Genomic DNA, 19,865 nt, shown 5'->3' with positions numbered 1-19,865 from the left:
AAACCACGGCTCAGTGAAATAAAAGAGGACACAAACAAATGGAAGAACATACCACGCTCATGGACAGGAAGAATCAGTATTGTGAAAATGGCCATACTGCCCAAGGTCATTTATAGATTCATTGCCATCCCCATTAATCTACCAATGACATTCTTCACAGAATTGGAAAAAACTGCTTTAAGTTTCATATGGAACCGAAAAAGAGCCCGCTTGGCCAAGACAATCCTAAGCCAAAAGAACAAAGCTGGAGGCTTCACACGACCTGACTTCAAACTATACTACAAAGCTACAGGAACCAACACAGCATGGTACTGGTACTAAAACAGAGATATAGACCAATGGGACAGAACAGAGCCCTCAGAAATAATACCACACATCTACAGCCATCTGATCTTTGACAAACCTGACAAAAACAAGAAATGGTGAAAGGATTCCCTACTTAATAAATGGTGCTGGAAAAATTGGCTAGCCATAAGTAGAAAACTGAAACTGGATCCTTTCCTTACTCCTTATACAAAAATTAAATCAAGATGGATTAGAGACTTAAATGTTAGATCTAAAACCATAAAATCCCTAGAAGATAACCTAGGTAATACCATTCAGGACATAGGCATGGGCAAGGACTTCATGTCTAAAACAGCAAAAGCAATGGCAACAAAAGCCAAAATTGACAAATGGGATCTCATTAAACTAAAGAGCTTCTGCACAGCAAAAGAAATTACCATCAGAGTGAACAGGCAACCTACAGAATGGGAGAAAATGTTTGCAGTCTACTCACCTTACAAAGGGCTAATATCCAGAACCTAGAAAGACTTCAAACAAATTTACAAGAAAAAAACGAACAACCCCATGAAAAAGTGGGCAAAGGATATGAACAGACACTTCTGAAATGAAGACATTCATACAGCCAACAGACACATGAAAAAATGCTCATCATCACTCGTCATCAGATAAATGCAAATCAAAACCACAATGAGATACCATCTCACACCAGTTAGAATGGCAATCATTAAAAAATCAGGAAACAACAAGTGCTGGAGAGGATGTGGAGAAATAGGAACACTTTTACACTGTTGGTGGGACTGTAAACTAGTTCAACCATTGTGGAAAACAGTGTGGCGATTTCTCAAGGATCTAGAACTAGAAATACCATTTGACCCAGCCATCCCATTACTGGGGATATACCCAAAGGATTATAAGTCATACTACTATAAAGACGCGTGCACATGCACATTTATTGCAGCACTATTCACAATAGCAAAGACTTGGAATCAACCCAAATGTCCATCAGTGACAGACTGGATTAAGAAAATGTGGCACATATACACCATGGAATACTATGCAGCCATAAAAAAGGATGAGTTCGTGTCCTTTGTAGGGACATGGATGAAGCTGGAAACCACCATTCTCAGCAAACTATTGCAAGAACAGAAAACTAAACACCGCATGTTCTCACTCATAGGTGGGAATTGAACAATGAGATCACTTGGACACAGAAAGGGGAACATCACACACCGGGTCCTATTGTGGGGAGGGGGTGGGGGGAGGGATAGCATTAGGAGATATGCTTAATATAAATGACGAGTTAATGGGTGCAGCACACGAACATGGCACATGTATACATATGTAACAATCCCGCACATTGTGCACATGTACCCTAGAACTTAAAGTATAATAATAAAAAAAATCTTTTACTGTAAAGGATCCTACTACTTAATAATTACTGTGTTCTTTTAGCCTTTTGATGTTATTTTGCTTTTATGTTGTTATCTAGTTACAAAGTTAACTTTATTATTTCCCCAAGACATTTTTGTAAATAGGATGAAAGTCTCAAAGGTTTTAATTACCTTAGTTCAACAGGAGTTACTAGTATTTCTAACACTAGCACTTCAATTCTAATTATCATTCCAAACTGGGCTTTGGATTTCTTTCATTTGAATCTCTCTTATATTTACTATTTTAAGTGATGCTCTGGAAATTTCACCTTTATGAGGCTATGTTCTGGGATTTAGTATTTATCCAACAAAGATGAAATGATTAAAGAAGCAGATAGATAATTAAACTATTCAGGTTAGGTATTCTAAAACGTAATAGACGTCATTAAAAATTAAATTAGAAAGCCATATTTCTCATTATTATTTTCTCAAATTCACAGATTGCTCATTTTGCTATATGCATGGTTTCTTTTAAATGATAATACAAAGTCTCTTATTACAAACTCAACAATTGCTACAACATAAACCCCGCAGTTTTCTCATTAGTAATTCTTTCTTCAAATTCACACAATGTTCATGTTGTTACATGCCCAATAGCTTTTAAATGTTCATGAGAAAGATCTTATTGCTAAGTTTTAGGATTACTGAAATCACATCTACCATTAAAATTTACTAGAAAACTCAGGAAAGTTCTTACAATATACCATTTCAGCTAAGTAGGTAGGTTATTTTAAAAATTCAAATCTTCTGGCATATATTCTGACTTATAAAGAGTAACTATGCTAAATAAAATTACAATGTACATTGTGTTTTCAATACAGGTGTTCAAAGTGAACCATGGGCAAAATATTCACATTTCTTAATAAAATGGCAGAGTAGCCCATGAAAGAAACAATTACTGAAATGTTCTAATCTGGAAAAGAAATGTACAGCTTTCCACAAAATGCTGTTTTTGTTTGTTTGTTTGTTTGTTTTCTTTTTAGTTTCCTTTTTTTTTTTGTCTTTATTTTTTGAGACAAAGACTTATTCTGTTACCCTGTCACCCAGGCTGGAATACTGTGGTGTGATCTCAGCTCTGCCTCCTGGGTTCAAGAGATTATTTTGCCTCAGTCACCTGAGTAGATGGGATTACAGGCATACATCACAATGCTCTGCTAATTTTTGTATTTTTAGTAGAGATGGAGTTTTGCCATTGTCAGTCATGCTGGTCTTGAACTTCTGGCCTCAAGTGATCCACCTGCCTCGAACTCCCAAAGTACTGAGATTACAGGCGTGAGTTACCATGCCCGACCACAAAATTCATTAAATACATAATCTATGTGGGAGCAAAGGCAAATATAGAAAGGAAAACCAAATGCCCTGAAGGAGAAGCACAGTGTGGGCTGGGACACCTCCTTCGAGGTCAAACAAATCTAAAATACACTGCGGCAATGCCTCTGCAGTTGCTTCTTCAAGGGTAGAAAGTGCTTTTCACCTCCTCAGTGAGTTCACAGATACCCTGTGTGGTCCAGATACCAGAAGATTTAGACAAATCCCATGTCATACTTAGTCCAAGATGCTTGGGAGACTCACTGAAGTGCAGCCTTTCCTTCTATCCAGTCTGTTACAGTACAGCTTGATCTGGTCTGAGATCCCAGTCTCAGATTTTGTTTTATCTAATCCCACAATACTTCTAGGTGCCCTCATGACAGTTGCAAAACCTCTAAACCTCCCTTAAATTACATAAATTAAACAGTCTCTTAATGTCTCTCCTTGCCATGCCATGGTTTGCTGCCACCAAGTTAGAGTAATTCTGTCTGTCGTTACTCAGACCTCTGACTTAAAATGGCTCTCTCCTGATAGTAAAACCTGAATCATCCTGTGCCTGCCCAACATCCTCCGTTCTATAGGCCACCAGAGCTTGGTGGTGGAGAAAAATCCTTGAGAAAAGCCGTGACTCTTTCTTTCCCCTCATTTCCAATACAGAGGGTGAAAAAGAAAAAGAAACAGCATTCTCCTACTTATCTAAAAACTAGCAAACTCACTTTTTTTTTCCACTTCAAGCTGTAAAAGAAATCATGAGTTGCATATTTATAGCATCTTGAAAAATTGTCCAGGTGTCATAAATTACATTTATTTTTTACTATATTCAAAGATCCCCACCCACAACAGAAAGACCAACATAAAATATATTTGGGGACTACTTTACTTCTACACTGACTGAATAGTCACAATGCAATATATTACCTTTATTAATCTTTTTTTGTTATGAATATAATTTTTAAGTAGAGGATAAGGTAGACTTGTCACAAGAAAATAGTCTATTTTTCAAGCTATTACTTTTGTACTTGCTTTGGAATTACAATATAGACATTTTGTCTAATGTCCTCAGACTCTCCAGTTTGACAAATGTTATTTCACTCCCTGTCCTTTTCTAAGACATGTTTACCTTTTCCGTTGTTCTAAAATATGTCGTTCATATAATACAAAAATAAAACTCTAATAGAAAAATGTGTCACATGAAATAATAACAAATCCTCCAATTCTAATCTAGTTTAAACACATAAAGCTTCATGACAACTTGTCAGCTACATTATCATTGATAGTTTTGTTAAAAACCTTATAAGTTTTTACTGTAAATTTGAAGATAGGTTTTTATGGTAAATTTTATGGTAAATTTGTAGATACTTAGACTTCCTTTCTCTACCCCCTTCTACCTCTCACCCACACGAAAAACTGAGGCAATTAAGCAAAGATATAATTCTAATTATCAAGTCATTAGAAATGGCCTTTATTTCACTCTGAAAATTTGATGGAATAAGCACATATTCCTAATAAACATCACAAGCAAAAAATAATTTTCACAATCAGATAACAATAATAAATGAAACTAAGAAAAACATACACTGAGCTTAGAAGTGTCCACATGAAAGTAACAATTTCTAGATTGACACCACATGTTTCCCTTTTGGTGATATTTTGGTTTGTCTAACTCCTTAATCTCAAAGCATGAGACAGATGATTTGACTTTCATTTTACTTTGTGTTATGCAGGTCTGAATAAAGAAGGAATTCATTTCTTAGGAGTTCTTCCTAATTGCTCTCTCTATCTGCTTGTAACAGCTTTAAAATGAGCCCATCACAATGGCTACCTTGTAATGAATAAGCTGTTTTCCATCGACATTATCTGGATTTTTTTGACCTAGGCAAAGTAATTTGTCCACATTTTGGCACAACAGAGGTTGCTTCTTCCCTTCCTATTGACCAGTAGTAATTCACTCTTATTCAATCAACATTCAAACTTATACCAAAGCATGAATCCTCTTACCCTTCATTAGCTCTTCAGCTTACATTATGATTAACTTCGTGGAAAGATCAACTTACCTGGCACAAACTCTCTCCTGAATCTGCCATTCTGAATAGGCATTCCTTTGCCTTTGCTGTTGGGTAGTACTTAATTTTGGTTGTGGCTTTAATGATTTCATCACAGTAGACATTGACATGGACTGAACCAGCAGGAAACTCTTATGAAAATAATAAACAAGAGTTAGGGGCAGAGTATTTAATGCATATTCATACTATTACATCTTTTAGAGAATATAAAAGAAGTCTTTAAAAATTCATAACACTTTTACTAAACTCTCGCACTTAAAATCATTTTTAAAATTCTTGGTGGTTGGAAACCACAAAATGAAATGTACAATTTTAGACTTAATTGCTTTAAAAAAACTTAAAATACAAAACGTATGCTAAAATAACAATAAAAGTAAAGCACTAAATTATTTGTCCCTACTTACTTACTAATATAACTTTTCTTTGTAACACTCTATAATCTTGACATAATTCTTTAGAATTTGGAAAAGTACAGCCATTTATCAAAAGTTAGGTATTTATTATTTATCTTATGAAAACAATTTAACTAATTACAGGCAAGTTTCTCAAAATTGTAATTTGAAAGAGTATAGCTGATTTAAATTATACAACTTGTATTCAGTTGACTACAGTGAAAAACCCTGGGAAAGGTAAGGTTTAATGCCCAGATACTAAAGTAGTATTTACATCATACATTCATCTAAAGCCTTTTTGAGAACAAATTGTTCAAAATGAATGATACACTACATTGTGAACTGTGCTGTAATATATGAGCAGCATTAAAGTTATATAAGAATTTAGGACTGTCTATGAAAGAATACCAAAAAAAATCACTAAAAAAGTTATTATGTTTTAGTGTAAGAAAAGTAAACAAAATGTAATTCTTTAAATTCATTTATGGAACAAATTTTAAGAGCTTTTAATCTGTCATTGAGATACTTCCCAAGTTCTCCCAGAAAACTGTCACTCAAATATCTAGGGTTAGGAATAAGTCATTAAATATAAGAGTTTTGAATATTTAAAAGTTTTTAAGGTTCAAGTATTAATTTCACTTTATCTCATGAAGCTGCTAAAGGACTTCTTATAATATTGCTGAAGAAAATTTAAATGCAGTGATAGCAATCTTAAGCTTAACTAGGTCGAGGAGCTGAAATTTCTTCCTCTCATATTTCTTGACTAGATGCCTTGCATGTATTACAATGATGTATGTAGAAAAATAGGAGCTCTCTCTTCCCAAAGAAGCATTCATCCAATAGAGAATGTAAGGGAAACTACAACAAACAATGAAAGTTTTAAACCACATCTCATCAGCTAAAGCAGTATGCATATGGTAAAGGGGGTTCTAGAGTTATTGGAGTCAAATGAAATCAATTTCAGTAGATTTAATAAAGATAAATTTCAATGTAAACGTTATGATAAGTCATAAAAATTATTTTGAAAGAAGATATTAATTTTGTTTATCACAAAAGAGATTTGGAGTTTTACCATGGAGAGTTAACCTTTTGAAAGAAAATCAGGTAATGAATCATGAGAAGTATATGGTGAGATTTGCTTGCTAGTTTTTTGATACAGAGTAGATAAATATTCTATATTTTTTTAATCTAACATGAAACTGAACTGATTTATTCTTATATATTGAGTCCTTAGTTAACTCAAAATTTTACCAGTGCATCTACTGATAATGATGTCGATTTTAGAGTAATCCTCCAAGGAGATGCCTTTTAAAGTGTTGTGTTTGCTGTATACATTCTCATATTTGTTAAATGGCAGTTATTAAATCAATACCTAATTACTGGTCCCAACTATATGTCACAGAGAATGCCTTATAGATTCATATGGTTGGGAGGCCTCCTCAGTAATACATTATTGAACTGACCTTTACATGAGCAGTACCCTGTACTGCTTGAACATTATTTTACTTTAATTTTGGTTCACTATGATGACTGTATTTTACAGCTTCTCAGTAAAAATAAAAACCAATTAATGTAAGGACTCAAATAGAAGTGAGTAAAATTAAATGTTTGCCTTTGCTGTTGGGTAGTACTTAATTCTGGTTGTGGCTTTAATGATTTCATCACAGTAGACATTGACATGGACTGAACCAGCAGTCTTTTTTAAAGATGCAGCAGATGGCTTATCTTGGTGAATGTTCCAAATGAGTTTCAGAAAAACGTGCATTCTACTGTTGTTTGATGGAGTATTCTATAAATGTTAATTAAATCAAGTTGATTAATAATAGTGTTCAGTTCATTTATATACTTATTGATATTCTGTCTGCTGAGTCTATTAATTACTGAAAGACAGTGTTCAAATCTTACATAATAGTGGACTTGTCTATTGCTCTTTTCAATTCTAGCAGCTTTTGCTTTACATATTTTGACACTCTGTTGTTAAGTGCATACATGTGTAAGAGTTTTCTATTTTCTTGGAGAATATATCTTTATCATTATATAATGCTTCTGCTTATTCATGATAATTTTTCTTTTTCTAAAATCTTCTTTGTCTGAAATTAGTACAACTTTCCAGCTCTACTCTGATTAGTGTTATCATGGTATTAGGTTGGTGTATCTGTGTTTTGATCTCTGCTTCATTTTCTCATTCTTCTTGCATTCCAATTTCATTACATTACTTTCAATGCCATTTGTAAAACTGCAATTACTTTTGCACCAACCTCCAACCTACCTTGCTCCAACCCTTTCACTTTTCACTTTTGATTTACCCATGTCTTAATATTTAAACTGAGTTTCTTACAGACAACATATTATTGGGTCTTGCTTGTTATCCATTCTGGCAATCTTTGTCTTTTAACTGACGTTCTTAGACTATTCACTAAACTTAAGTAGTGATTACTTGGCTTCAGTAACGTGGTTGGGTTATATCTACCATACTTGTAATTTTTTTTCCCTACATTTTTCTTTGTTACCCCTCTCTACCCCAACCTTTTCTGCTCTCTCTCAAAATTATTTGAGAATTTTGTAGGATTCCATTTTCTCTCTTCTTAGCCTACCATTTATAGCTTTTAAAAAATTTTTAGTAACTGTCCTAGAGTCTGAAATATACATTTTTAACAAACCTAAGTCCCTCCTGTCCCTTATATTGCTGTCATTACTTTCACTTATCCATATGCTGTAATCACTCAACACATTGATAGTGTTTACTTCAGACACACATTTATCTTTTAGATCAATTAAAAATAAGGAAAATGAAGGATTTTGTTTTTACCTTTATTCATTTATTCTCTGATGCTCTTTCTTCATGCAGATCTAAGTTTCTCACCTATATTATTTCTTTTCTTTCTTTTTTTTTTATTATGCTTTAAGTTCTAGGGTACATGTGCATAACGTGCAGGTTTGTTACATATGTATACTTGTGCCATGTTGGTGTGCTGCACCCATCAACTCGTCAGTACCCATCAATTCATCATTTATATCATGTATAACTCCCAATGCAATCCCTCCCCCCTCCCCCCTCCCCATGATAGGTCCCAGTGTGTGATGTTCCCCTTCCCGAGTCCAAGTGATCTCATTGTTCAGTTCCCACCTATGAGTGAGAACATGCGGTGTTTGGTTTTCTGTTCTTGTGATAGTTTGCTAAGAATGATGGTTTCCAGCTGCATCCATGTCCCTACAAAGGATGCAAACTCATCCTTTTTTATGGCTGCATAGTATTCCATGGTGTATATGTGCCACATTTTCTTAATCCAGTCTGTCACAGATGGACATTTGGGTTGATTCCAAGTCTTTGCTATTGTGAATAGTGCCGCAATAAACATACGTGTGCATGATTTATAATCCTTTGGGTATATACCCAGTAGTGGGATGGCTGGGTCATATGGTACATCTAGTTCTAGATCCTTGAGGAATTGCCATACTGTTTTCCATAATGGTTGAAGTAGTTTACAATCCCACCAACAGTGTAAAAGTGTTCCTATTTCTCCACATCCTCTCCAACACCTGTTGTTTCCTGACTTTTTAATGATTGCCATTCTAACCACGTGAGATGGTATCTCATTGTGGTTTTGATTTGCATTTCTCTGATGGCCAGTGATGATGAGCATTTTTTCATGTGTCTGTTGGCTGTATGAATGTCTTCTTTTGAGAAATGTCTGTTCATATCCTTTGCCCACTTTTTGATGGGGTTGTTTGTTTTTTTCTTGTATATTTGTTTGAGTTCTTTGTAGATTCTGGATATTAGCCCTTTGTCAGATGAGTAGATTGCAAAAATTTTCTCCCATTCTGTAGGTTGCCTGTTCACTCTGATGCTAGTTTCTTTGGCTGTGCAGAAGCTCTTTAGTTTAATTAGATTCCATTTGTCAATTTTGGCTTTTGCTGCAGTTGCTTTTGGTGTTTTAGACATGAAGTCCTTGCCCATGCCTATGTCCTGAATGGTACTACCTAGGTTTTCTTCTAGGGTTTTTATGGTATTAGGTCTAACATTTAAGTCTCCAATCCATCTTGAATTAATCTTCGTATAAGGAGTAAGGAAAGGATCCAGTTTCAGCTTTCTACTTATGGCTAGCCAATTTTCCCAGCACCATTTATTCCTTTCTTTCCCAAACAACTTCTTTTAAAATTTCTTGCAGGGCAGGTCTGCTGGTAATGAACTCCTTCATTTTTCTGTTTGAAAAAGTCCTTATTTCTCCTTCATTCTATATTCAGGATAATTTCACTGAATATAGAATTTTAGATTGGTGGGTTCCTTTTTTTCGCAATACTTAAAATATTTTACTTCACTATTTTCTTGCTTGTGTGGTTTCTGAAGAGAAATTCAACATAATTCTTATACTCGTTTCTCTACAGGTAAGTTAATTGTTTTCTCTGGCTTCTGACAAGATTTTCTCTTTTGTTTTCAGTTTTCTACAGATCAAATGTAATATGAATAGGTGTCAATATTTTATATTTATCTTTCTTTGTGTTACTTGAGCTTTCTATATCTGTGTTTTGATCACTGCCATTAATATGTAAACATTTATTGTTCTTCATTTTCTCATTCTTCTTGTATTCCAATTACATGTATGTTAGAAATTGTCTCACATTTCTTAGATGTTTTGTCCTTTCTTTAAAAAACAAACAAACAAAAAAAACCTTCTTTCTCTTTACTGTTTATGTTTGGGAAGTTTTCATTGACCTGTTTTCAAGTTCAATGATTCTTTTCTGACCTTTGTTAAGTCTACTAATGAACCTATTAAAGTTACTTTTTAATTTCTGATACAGTGGTTCTGATTTCTAGCATTTCCTGTTGATTCTCAAAATTTATCTCTGTTTACATAATCAATATGTTCTTTCATGTTGTCTACATTTTCCATAAGATCCCTTTATATCTTAATCACTTTTAAAATCCCTCTCTGAAAATTTCATCACCTGTGTCATATCTAATTCTAGTCTAATGCATGCTTTGTCTCTTTAAATTGTGTTTATCTTGCTTTAGGAATGCCTTGCAATGTTTGGTTTTGGTTTATGACTAGATATAAGATAAATAGTCTTGTAGTGAAAGAATTTATAGGAATCTGTTTAGGAGTTGGACTGTATTTAATGTTTGTTGTAGCTATCAGTGCTAGTGGCTTTAAATTCCTCTACCATTTTTGTTTCTGTCTCTCTTTTGATTATGTACTTTTCTAAGTACTTTACCTAGAGAGAGTCTAGATCTTGCTGGGTTTTTTCGGCTGGTTGGTTGCATTTTTTAAACAGTAATCCAGTGTCATTATGCTGGAATCCTGCTGTGGTAACCATAAGGTTGTAGGGAAGGAAAGCATTCTATATTCTTATGATTAAGTCTTAGTCTTTTAGTGACTCTTCGCTATGACTTTACAAGTGTTTTTGCTATAGCATAGCTTCCCCTAATCCCCCTTAAGTGAGACAGGAAGGCCAGAGGGAGCCACAGTGAAATGATGTCCTTTCCCAGCTGGAATGAGGCTCTGGTAAAGTGTTTTCTTCTGGAGAGTAGGCCTGTGCTATGGAGAACATGCTGGAAGTATTTCACCATGATTATTCTTCCTCTGATCCCACCAGGGTTCCATGGGCTCTTTCTCAGATCTGCATTGTACAAACCTGGTGGGATTCATGGAGGTAAATCCTACAAAAGTGTGGGAACCTCCTAAAACTACTGCCTCCAGGAGTTTCTCACTCTCAAACTAATCCATTCTCAGCTTTCAGACTTCCATCAAAATTAACACTTAAGTTCTCCTACTACTTTGTGGCTCCAGTGGCTTCAGCTCTAGGTAAGTAGATTTCAAATGACACTCTCTTAATTCATTGTTTTCTCCAGCTTTTGAAATAGTGGATTGCCCTTGTCAGAGCTCAGAAGACAATACCCCAAAGTATGACGTCTTGGTGTGCTGCATACTTTGAACTAAAGAAGACAAAAGGGCCTCAGAAGCAAGGTCTTTCTGACCTTCCGTCCTCATGTCTCCCGCCCTTCTTCCTGCCCCTGATCCAGTCATAGAAGCAAGAATTCCTCTTCTCCAAGGCAGATCATAGAAACTGGAACTCCTCTTTCCCAAAGAAAACCACAAAACCAAAAAAGGTCTCCCTTCTCTCTTCTCCCTTAAAGATCCTCATTTCAGAGAAAGCCTGCTCCATACATGGGAGGAATGAATGTCACATAGAGAAGCCAACAAAAGTCAGAACAGCCAGGCCTTACTGGGTCCTCCTCCCCTCAAGCTTGTTACCACTAGTTCATACTCTTTTGTTCAATCACTGTTCTACACGGCTGTTTATTCTTCATTGAACCTAAGCATAAAAATAGACAGTTTCCCCTGGGTCCTTGGGTCTTCATTTCTGAAGGCTCCTATAAATCTTTGATTAAATAAATTTGTTATGCTTTTCTCTTGTTAATCTGTCTTTTATTATAGGAATGACAGCTGTGAACCTTATGATGGTGAGAAAAGGTATCACACCTGCAACTAACACCTTCCAACTTTAGTTCTCTAATGGGTTCAAGAAACGTGGTCGATTTGTAGTTGTTCAGCTTTTTCTTGTAAAAATGGGCTCTTTACTGTTGGGGCTAAAACGATTAGTCTAAATATTACTTGTAAAATGTTTGTTTTCCTTATATATCTGTGCACATGTACTGGGTCATGATGTAAAATGTAGTTCTTACTAGTTGTTCTTAGTAGGGTTCAAAACATTTCAAAATACAGTGACATGAAGCAGAGAAAATAAAGCTCTGGGCCTATTTCTGCTGAGGCATTTTCCATCCATACTCCCAAACAGGTTCAAGTAACCATGTTGAATATTGATACAAAGCAGTCAACATTTTGCGAGAAAATTTCTCATCAATTTACAGAATACAACAGTTGAAACAAATACTTAAATAAGTTTAATTATGATAGTTGGTAAATAGTGGTTTATTTATCTATTTATTACAGATTTGTTGTTTAACCATGGAGATAATATTATGTCTTGGTATATCTTGGAAAGCATGAATATTCATTTTCTGCTTTTCTTATAATTAATTTGAACTTTGACATGTTTTATTCTTTATACTGTCCTAGCCAGCAGCTATACTGAGCAAAAATTTTTAAGTAATGTGAATAATTACATTTGACATCTTGATCTGCTTTGGGGAAATATTATTTAAGTGCTTCTGAATCTGCAATATTGATGTTTCTATAGTGACTTTATTCTAACTAAATTTAAATTCTGAAACTAATTAGTTAGAAAATTTTATTCATTAAACCACTTAAGAATGTGACATAATGAAGTAGGGGGCATTGAGACAAGAAAGAAAGAAAAGGAAAGAGATGGAGTTTTTCTCATTTCACTTCTACATATGCTTATCCATGAGAGAAAGCAGTGTCTGAAATGTTTATAAATGTTTAGTATGGAGTTTTTCCTTCTTACAATCCAACTTCAGTCTAAGCTGTGCAAGGAAATCCATACACACACTTTCCACACAAACAGAAATCTGTAAATGCTTTGTAAATAGACTGCATAATCACTATATTTTAAAAGGAATAAATGTTCAAAATGTGTTTGACATGATCTTTAATTTAAAATATTTCTGCCACATTTCCAAATTCATAACAAGATTGAGCACCTTTTATTTCTAAATATTTTACAAAGTTCACATTTATGAGGTTTTGTAAGATGATTTTATTCCCTGATCATGAAAAGACATCATAAATGTAAAAACCAAGTAGTCTTACATTTATATTAAGATATCTGGAAATTAGTATTAGATTAATATTAGAGTTTGATTTTAGCACAATTATTGTTGCAAGTATGGTTATTCCATGTGGAATTTTAAATCTGATACAATTTATCATGCTATAAGCAAAGCTGAATAATCAAATGATTAGCTTTGTAAGTGAGATAAGGAAAAGATGAGAAGATTATATGTACAAATTGTACCATACTGATAAAATAATGGAGAAAACATGCTTTTCAGAGCCACAAAAATATACCAGAGACTTGGAGGGAAAAAAGACAGAAAGGGAAGAAAATAGAGTTTATTAATAAAACTCAAAATAAATTGCTAATCCAAATGTCACAACAAAGCACACAATTTTAGTTATATGTTTAGTAATTGCCATATATTTAAATGCTCTCTGCTGACATGTTTAAAAATGTATGATGTTACTGGATGTCATTTCATTACACAGTATACAAACTAATTTCTCATAATTTGCATGTTCTTACTTTTGCAAATCCAGATTAATAATAACAACCTTGGGTATGTGAAAACTAAACACAGGAAACACCTGCAGAACAATATTAGTTTTTGTAGGGAAGTGAAACCATTTATCATAAATTTATTGGAAGGAACTAAGGATGATGTTTTATATTTATTAAATCATAAACATTCTTACCTAAAGCTTTCATGCACCAGACTTTCTTACTCCAAAGGGCTGGCCGTGTTCTAATGCGCTTATTATTTGATGTAAATTCAACCTCCACAGTATCACCAATTACTTCATCTCTCAAAATTATGAATATTTCACCAGGATTCTGTAAGATGAAAATGTAACCCATTTAAGCATTTGAAAAAAGTTTACATTAGCCAAAGAACCCATTACATTTCTTTATAATTAAGGTAATACACTATCATTGAATAAGTCTTCTATGGTGTTTGTATTTTCAACTGTATCCAGAAATAAAATACATAAATGTGATTCTCACTACATTTTAAATATTATCAAATTTATTTTTATTGGATGTTCTTTTTTTCCCTCTAATGCCATGTTTTGCAACTTAAAGAAACAGTGTGAATATGGCCTCTTCCTTTTCCTCTTGCCTCTTCCTAAATATGGCTCTCTGTACCAGGGTATACGCATCATTTCACAGACCAGCAGAAGACTATAATTCAGTTGTTAATCAAATCATTTTTCCAAATCCCTTTTTTACTCCTTTGTATAACTTGGTTTCTTTATCTATAAATGATAGAATTGAAAAAGTTTAAGATCTCTTACAATTTAAATATAATGACTTTTCTTTTAAGAAGTCCAATAGTTTTATGTTTTATGTAGTAGAAGTTCAGTGGCTACTCTTTATTTATGATTAAGTGTCTGCGATGGTTTTTGAGTTGACTAAAGGTTATAAATCTAAAGTTTCTAGATTTAATTAAGATGGAAGAGCCACATCTATAAGATGAAAAAGGTTATTGAATAACTCTTTGTGAAAAAATATTGAGAAACAATACTAGGAATGAAAGATTGGAGTTAATACAGAGAAAAGAAAGGCATAAACATTTATTATCTATTTTATACTAGAAATTATACTCAGCACTTTTTATATAAATATATTTCCTCTAATCCTAACTGAAACAGATAAACACAAAGGCATACATATAGAAAGACAAACACAGACACACACACACACACCCCAAAATAAATAGATAAGGCTATTTCTTTTTCTCTTTTAAGAAAAGGACAACTAATATATAGAATTACATTCTGAAGTCTAATCAGAAATATTTAATTTCCAAATCCACACTACTCCTTATATCATGCTGTCAAACCCCATGAAAAAGCTAAAATAAAACATTCTTTTTATGATTATCTTAGATATCACCTTTCAAAAGCTTTCTTCAAGTCATACTAACTTTCAATTCCATGCTAAAAAAAACAGGGATCATACTTATGTGCTTTTATAAAATCATGTTTATCAAAAAGTTACTAATTTCAAGATTCTCTTAAATGCCCCTAAGTATAAATTACTGACCAATAAAACTTACATCTTTATGCTTTATCCCAAAGAGCTTCTAACTATGTTGATGTTACAGAATCATTTCAGCTCACACAAAAATCTACTTCAGGCATTTTCCACCAGAGTCTAATACTCCCAAATATTTGTCCATAGGGTATTTTGAACTAAATTTCTCCTCAGAATTTACAGTGCTCATCGGGAAAGGATCATATTTCAAAGGAACTCCCACTATTCCACCTGTTGCTCTTGCCCCACACATGCAACATGCCAGAAAAGCAGGAGCGTAAGCCCTCCTGTTCCTCACATCTGCAACCTCCTCTTCACAGGGCCTCGCTTCTGGCAGTTCTTTTGTTCCTTTTGTTTCTCATATCTGCCCCTTTACCTGAAATCTTTAAGAGCCAAATAATGTCTTTCCATTTCACTTGGGCTCACTCAAGATCCTCTGCTTTAAAGTTCAGAGATATTTCCTGTGTGTGCATCATTCCTTGTTTAACTTTGACTTATGCCTTTCCACATTTGGCCAGTGCACATGCACTCTCCCAGTGTTTCATCCACCCAACCGACTCCCTACTCATGACTGCTTCTGACACATCAGATTCCCCATTCAGGGTCAAGCACAGTGGCTCACGCCTGTAATCCCAGTACTTTGGGAGGCTGAGGCAAGTGGATCACCTGAGGTCAGGAGTTCAAGACCAGCTTGGCCAACATGGTGAAACCCCGTTTCTACTAAACATATGAAAATTACCTGGGCATAGTGATGCATGCCTGTAATCCTAGCTACTCAGGAGGCTGAGGAAAGAAAATTGCTTGAGTCCGAGAGGCAGAAGTTGCAGTGAGCCGAGATCACACCACAGCACTCTAGCCTGGGCGACAGAGCAAGACTCTGTCTCAAAAAAAAAAAAAAAAAAAAAAAAGGCAGGACTCCACCTTTCAACCATTTCCACAGAAAAGCTCTAAACAAAAGACAAGCACACTGACCACCCCAAATGAGGCACTCATATCTTCATTTGTACCCATGGCCAGCTTCATGGGCCCATGACCTTACAGTCATACAGGGCCCCACACTTAGAAGGCCCTGTATTTGGTTTAATATTCTACTGTAATTACTTTGACATTATAATAATTTGAACATGGTACTTTGTACTTTCATTTTGCACTGTAAACTAGGTAGCCGGGCCTGCTTGAACATAATGTTGGTATGATATTTAATTCCTTTTCTCCTTCTATATCCCCATATTTATCCTCTCCAACAATGTCCAACTCAGATCTCACCAGTTTCACAAAATCCTCCTGCAACTTCAGCTCACAAGTTTCAGAACTTTCAAAGGAACACTAGAGCACTGCATATCCATAACCATCATTTGACTGTTACTAAGAGTCATGCTCTCTACTACTGATTAGTTTTTCATGTCTGTGTCTTGCCTTTCTAGCTAGATTTTAAACATCCTAAGGGTGTTTTTGTTTTCTTATATTATTGTAGCACCTTTCAAAAATTATTCACATAAAAACATTCTGTATATAAATTTTTAAATTAAGATGGAATAAGTCTGTAAAAAGATGACATTTTTAAATTGAGTATGCTCAGCTCTGTTCCATACTTCTCTCAGTACTCAAAGCTTCCTCTACTCCTGGGAGTAAGCACTGGCTCTTAATTATATGAGTAAATTTAATTCAGTGGAGAAAATATTAGGAACTCCAAATGGTCATAAACTGGTTTTACCACTTATGAAGCTATTGTTTTGCTCCCAATCTTTCTGACTCCTCTGTGAATCCCTTATTTGGGTCAGAGCATTCAGGGAAACAAGGGGTTATGACAATTATCACTTCCAAACTTTAAAGCTTGGCTACATTGGTCATAAGCCTTGAGACCTAACAAAAGAGGTAAAATTTGGTCAGCAATGTTGCATTTGTATCCGAATCTCTAAGGTAGGACACAGGCATTATTTTGTGTGTGTGAAAACTCCCCTAGTAGTCCCTGTATGTAGTTTAGTTTTTGATAACCACTTACTTAAAAGAAAGAGACATCTTTTGGTCACTGTAAAACTTCACCTCTGAGAAGGCATCACTTCACAATACAGACATTTCAGGCATTAATGCACACAATCATCTTTTGCTGCTTTTACTGTATTTTTCAATTAAATCACAGGATTGGGCTTTAAGTTAAGGTTGGTTACCAAGGACTAGTTTGTGATTTGGTATCAGAAGTAAGTGGGTAGTGCTATTAACTTTTGTACACTGTTTTAAATTGTATTCAGAGTCAACAGATGAACTGGTAAAAAGGTTATCTCTGAGATTCTTCTAGCCCTTAAGACTCACATTCTTTCATGGCATCTCAATTTATCTCTATATTTGTTTATTACATAATCCATGGTCTGTCCTATGGGCTTGAAGACTCATATTAGGGTTTTAGCCTTAAGAGTGTGTCAATGAACAGGTCATATAAAATAAAGACCTTTATTAGGGAATATGGTGTGTGGTAGGATTCTGATTTTAAAAACATTCAATAAAATTAATATAGATCCAAATGCTGATAAAGCCACTTTAAAGGTCTTTTGTGGTTGCACGATGACTTTCAGAATTAAATTTTCTCAAGAAATCAGTAAGTGACTCAACTGGTTTTTTAAATGTCTCTATCTTAACATCAGAATAGCAGCAGTAGGAAAATAAAATAAAAATAAAAGAATTAAGGTTGATTATACTAAAGGAAGTAAGAGATTTGGGGAGAAGGAAAGTTGAGATTACAGCGGGCAGATTCTACCAAAAGGAAGGGAAAATGATACATTTAAAGATCTGGGTTTAAAGAAAAAAAGAGATAAAGAAAATAAGCTCACTCTTAATTGTTCTTTAGGATGGAGCTACTGCTGAGAAAATATAGAAGTCATTTCTGAATCTGTGGCTAGGGATCACAAAAATAAGATTTAACCTTGACACTGTTGATATTTTTTGACCAAATGTGTAATTGTTGTGGGAGCTGTTGTGTGCATCACAGGAAGTTGAGCAGCTTTCAGAGTTCTACCCACTAAATGCTAGTAGCAATCCCCCAGTTATGACAATCAAAAATGTCTGCAAGCTTTGCCAAATATCCCCTTGGTAGAGAGGGTCAAAATCACCTGCATTGGAGAGCCACTGCTCTGGGGGGTGTTTGCCAAAGTAAAGGACTGCACAGGGAAGAGAAGTTACTAAAAAATAGACCAGGTCTAGTTCTGGTTTTGGTGTAATTTCAATGGGAGAGTACCTCACACATGGATTTTTCATCAGGGAGATAAAATTGGGTGACATTCATTTGAACAGTGGATGCATTTGGGAGACCTAGAACTCACATCTCTCATGGTCAACTAACCCACACAAAAAAATCAAGAGGCATATGCCAGACAAACAAATGTCTTGGCCCATAAACAAAGAAAAGTTCAAAAAAAATACTAAAATAAGAAGAGTGTGCCAGTCATACAGAAAGTAAAAGAAGAGGTCAAATTAAGAAGCAGATTGGAACTGCTAAAACTCACCTAGGTATTTCCCTAGGTATGTAAGATAATTAACTTACATAAATAGGACAATGGAGGGATATCTTCATTAGTGCATGGGGAAAAAAAAGTTAGAGAAATAAAGTAAAATACTTTTCTGCTGTTTGAGAAGTAGCACAAAATTTTCAAGGTCTAGGAAATCCAAATTTGTGAAAAAGAGCAGTGCTAGGAAGAGTGACAAGGCAGAGGAATCAATATTCTCAAGCTCCAAGGGTCACAGGAAATAGCAACAGCACCCACTACCTTAATTAACGATAGACTAAAGTTAATGCTCCAGAGCAGATGAGGGCACAGAGAAGAGAATTTCTCTAGGAGGCAGGTCCATAGACCTCAGCAATTCTACAGCAAGAGCCAGCAGCAGGAATGATTTAAACTAACTCCTTTTTCATCAGGGAGAATGAAAATTATGCAACTATAAAGAACTCACAGTCAACCCAGTGTTAGCATGCTGGAAACACAAAACTAAAAAGAGAAATTAACAGGGTTTGAAGATACTAGGTGTAAATCAGGTACATCTTAAAGAAGACCTGGAGACTGACTGAGTTAGTATTGTAAAATTTCTATATTTTTTAGGATAGGGAAACTTCAACTATCATTTCCTTAAGGCAGTAGTCTTAAGTGGTCTCTATTCACAGATTACTTGGAATACTTCTCAGAAATGAATTGGAGTTCAAAAGTTGTGCTTTCAGACAGTTGCCATAGGCTGAAAGTTGTGGCAAGTCTGAAACATGATTTTCACTCAGTGGGTAAAAGTGATCTTTTCTATGGTGGTTGGCAATAGTCTTACAGATTCAGACTATACTAAAATCTAGGTTCTGAAAACAACAAAATCTTGTCTGGGATAACTATTTTTGGTCCAATGATTAGCTTACTTTGATGAGAATGTGGGGCTGGCAATAAAATAACTTTGTATAGCCTTTTAAATGTTTAGGATTCTTTAAAAAGTGGGGAACCTAAAAGAAATTTTATATTGAAATAATTTAAATCCAAGAGTCTGAAAGAATTGTTTCAATGTCAATAAAAAATAGTTCATGATTCTCCTACTGAAAAAAACCCTTATGTAACTAGCTATCTACATAATACATCTTTGCTTAGATAGCAGTGAGGTTTGATTTTGCGACTGATTTCTTTGAA

The 19,865-nt window shown here is 34.7% G+C and overlaps 1 protein-coding gene across 3 annotated transcripts in view; it reads right to left on the bottom strand.

Annotated features, from left to right (window-relative positions):
• The window catches only part of BANK1 (B-cell scaffold protein with ankyrin repeats 1), a 329,903-nt gene that overhangs the window by 238,734 nt on the left and 71,304 nt on the right, over positions 1–19,865 (bottom strand). For all 3 annotated transcript variants that reach the window (XM_011943209.1, XM_011943211.1, XM_011943210.1), the window contains 2 exons: positions 13,875–14,013; positions 5,078–5,217 (listed from right to left, as the gene is read on the bottom strand). In XM_011943209.1, the coding sequence (XP_011798599.1) occupies positions 5,078–5,217; positions 13,875–14,013 (279 nt within the window). The remainder of the gene's footprint in view (positions 1–5,077; positions 5,218–13,874; positions 14,014–19,865) is intronic.

This window comes from Colobus angolensis, unplaced genomic scaffold, assembly GCF_000951035.1.
Source record: "Colobus angolensis palliatus isolate OR3802 unplaced genomic scaffold, Cang.pa_1.0 Scaffold217, whole genome shotgun sequence".
Classification (NCBI taxonomy): domain Eukaryota; kingdom Metazoa; phylum Chordata; class Mammalia; order Primates; family Cercopithecidae; genus Colobus; species Colobus angolensis.
This window is presented reverse-complemented; position numbering and strand designations above follow the sequence as displayed.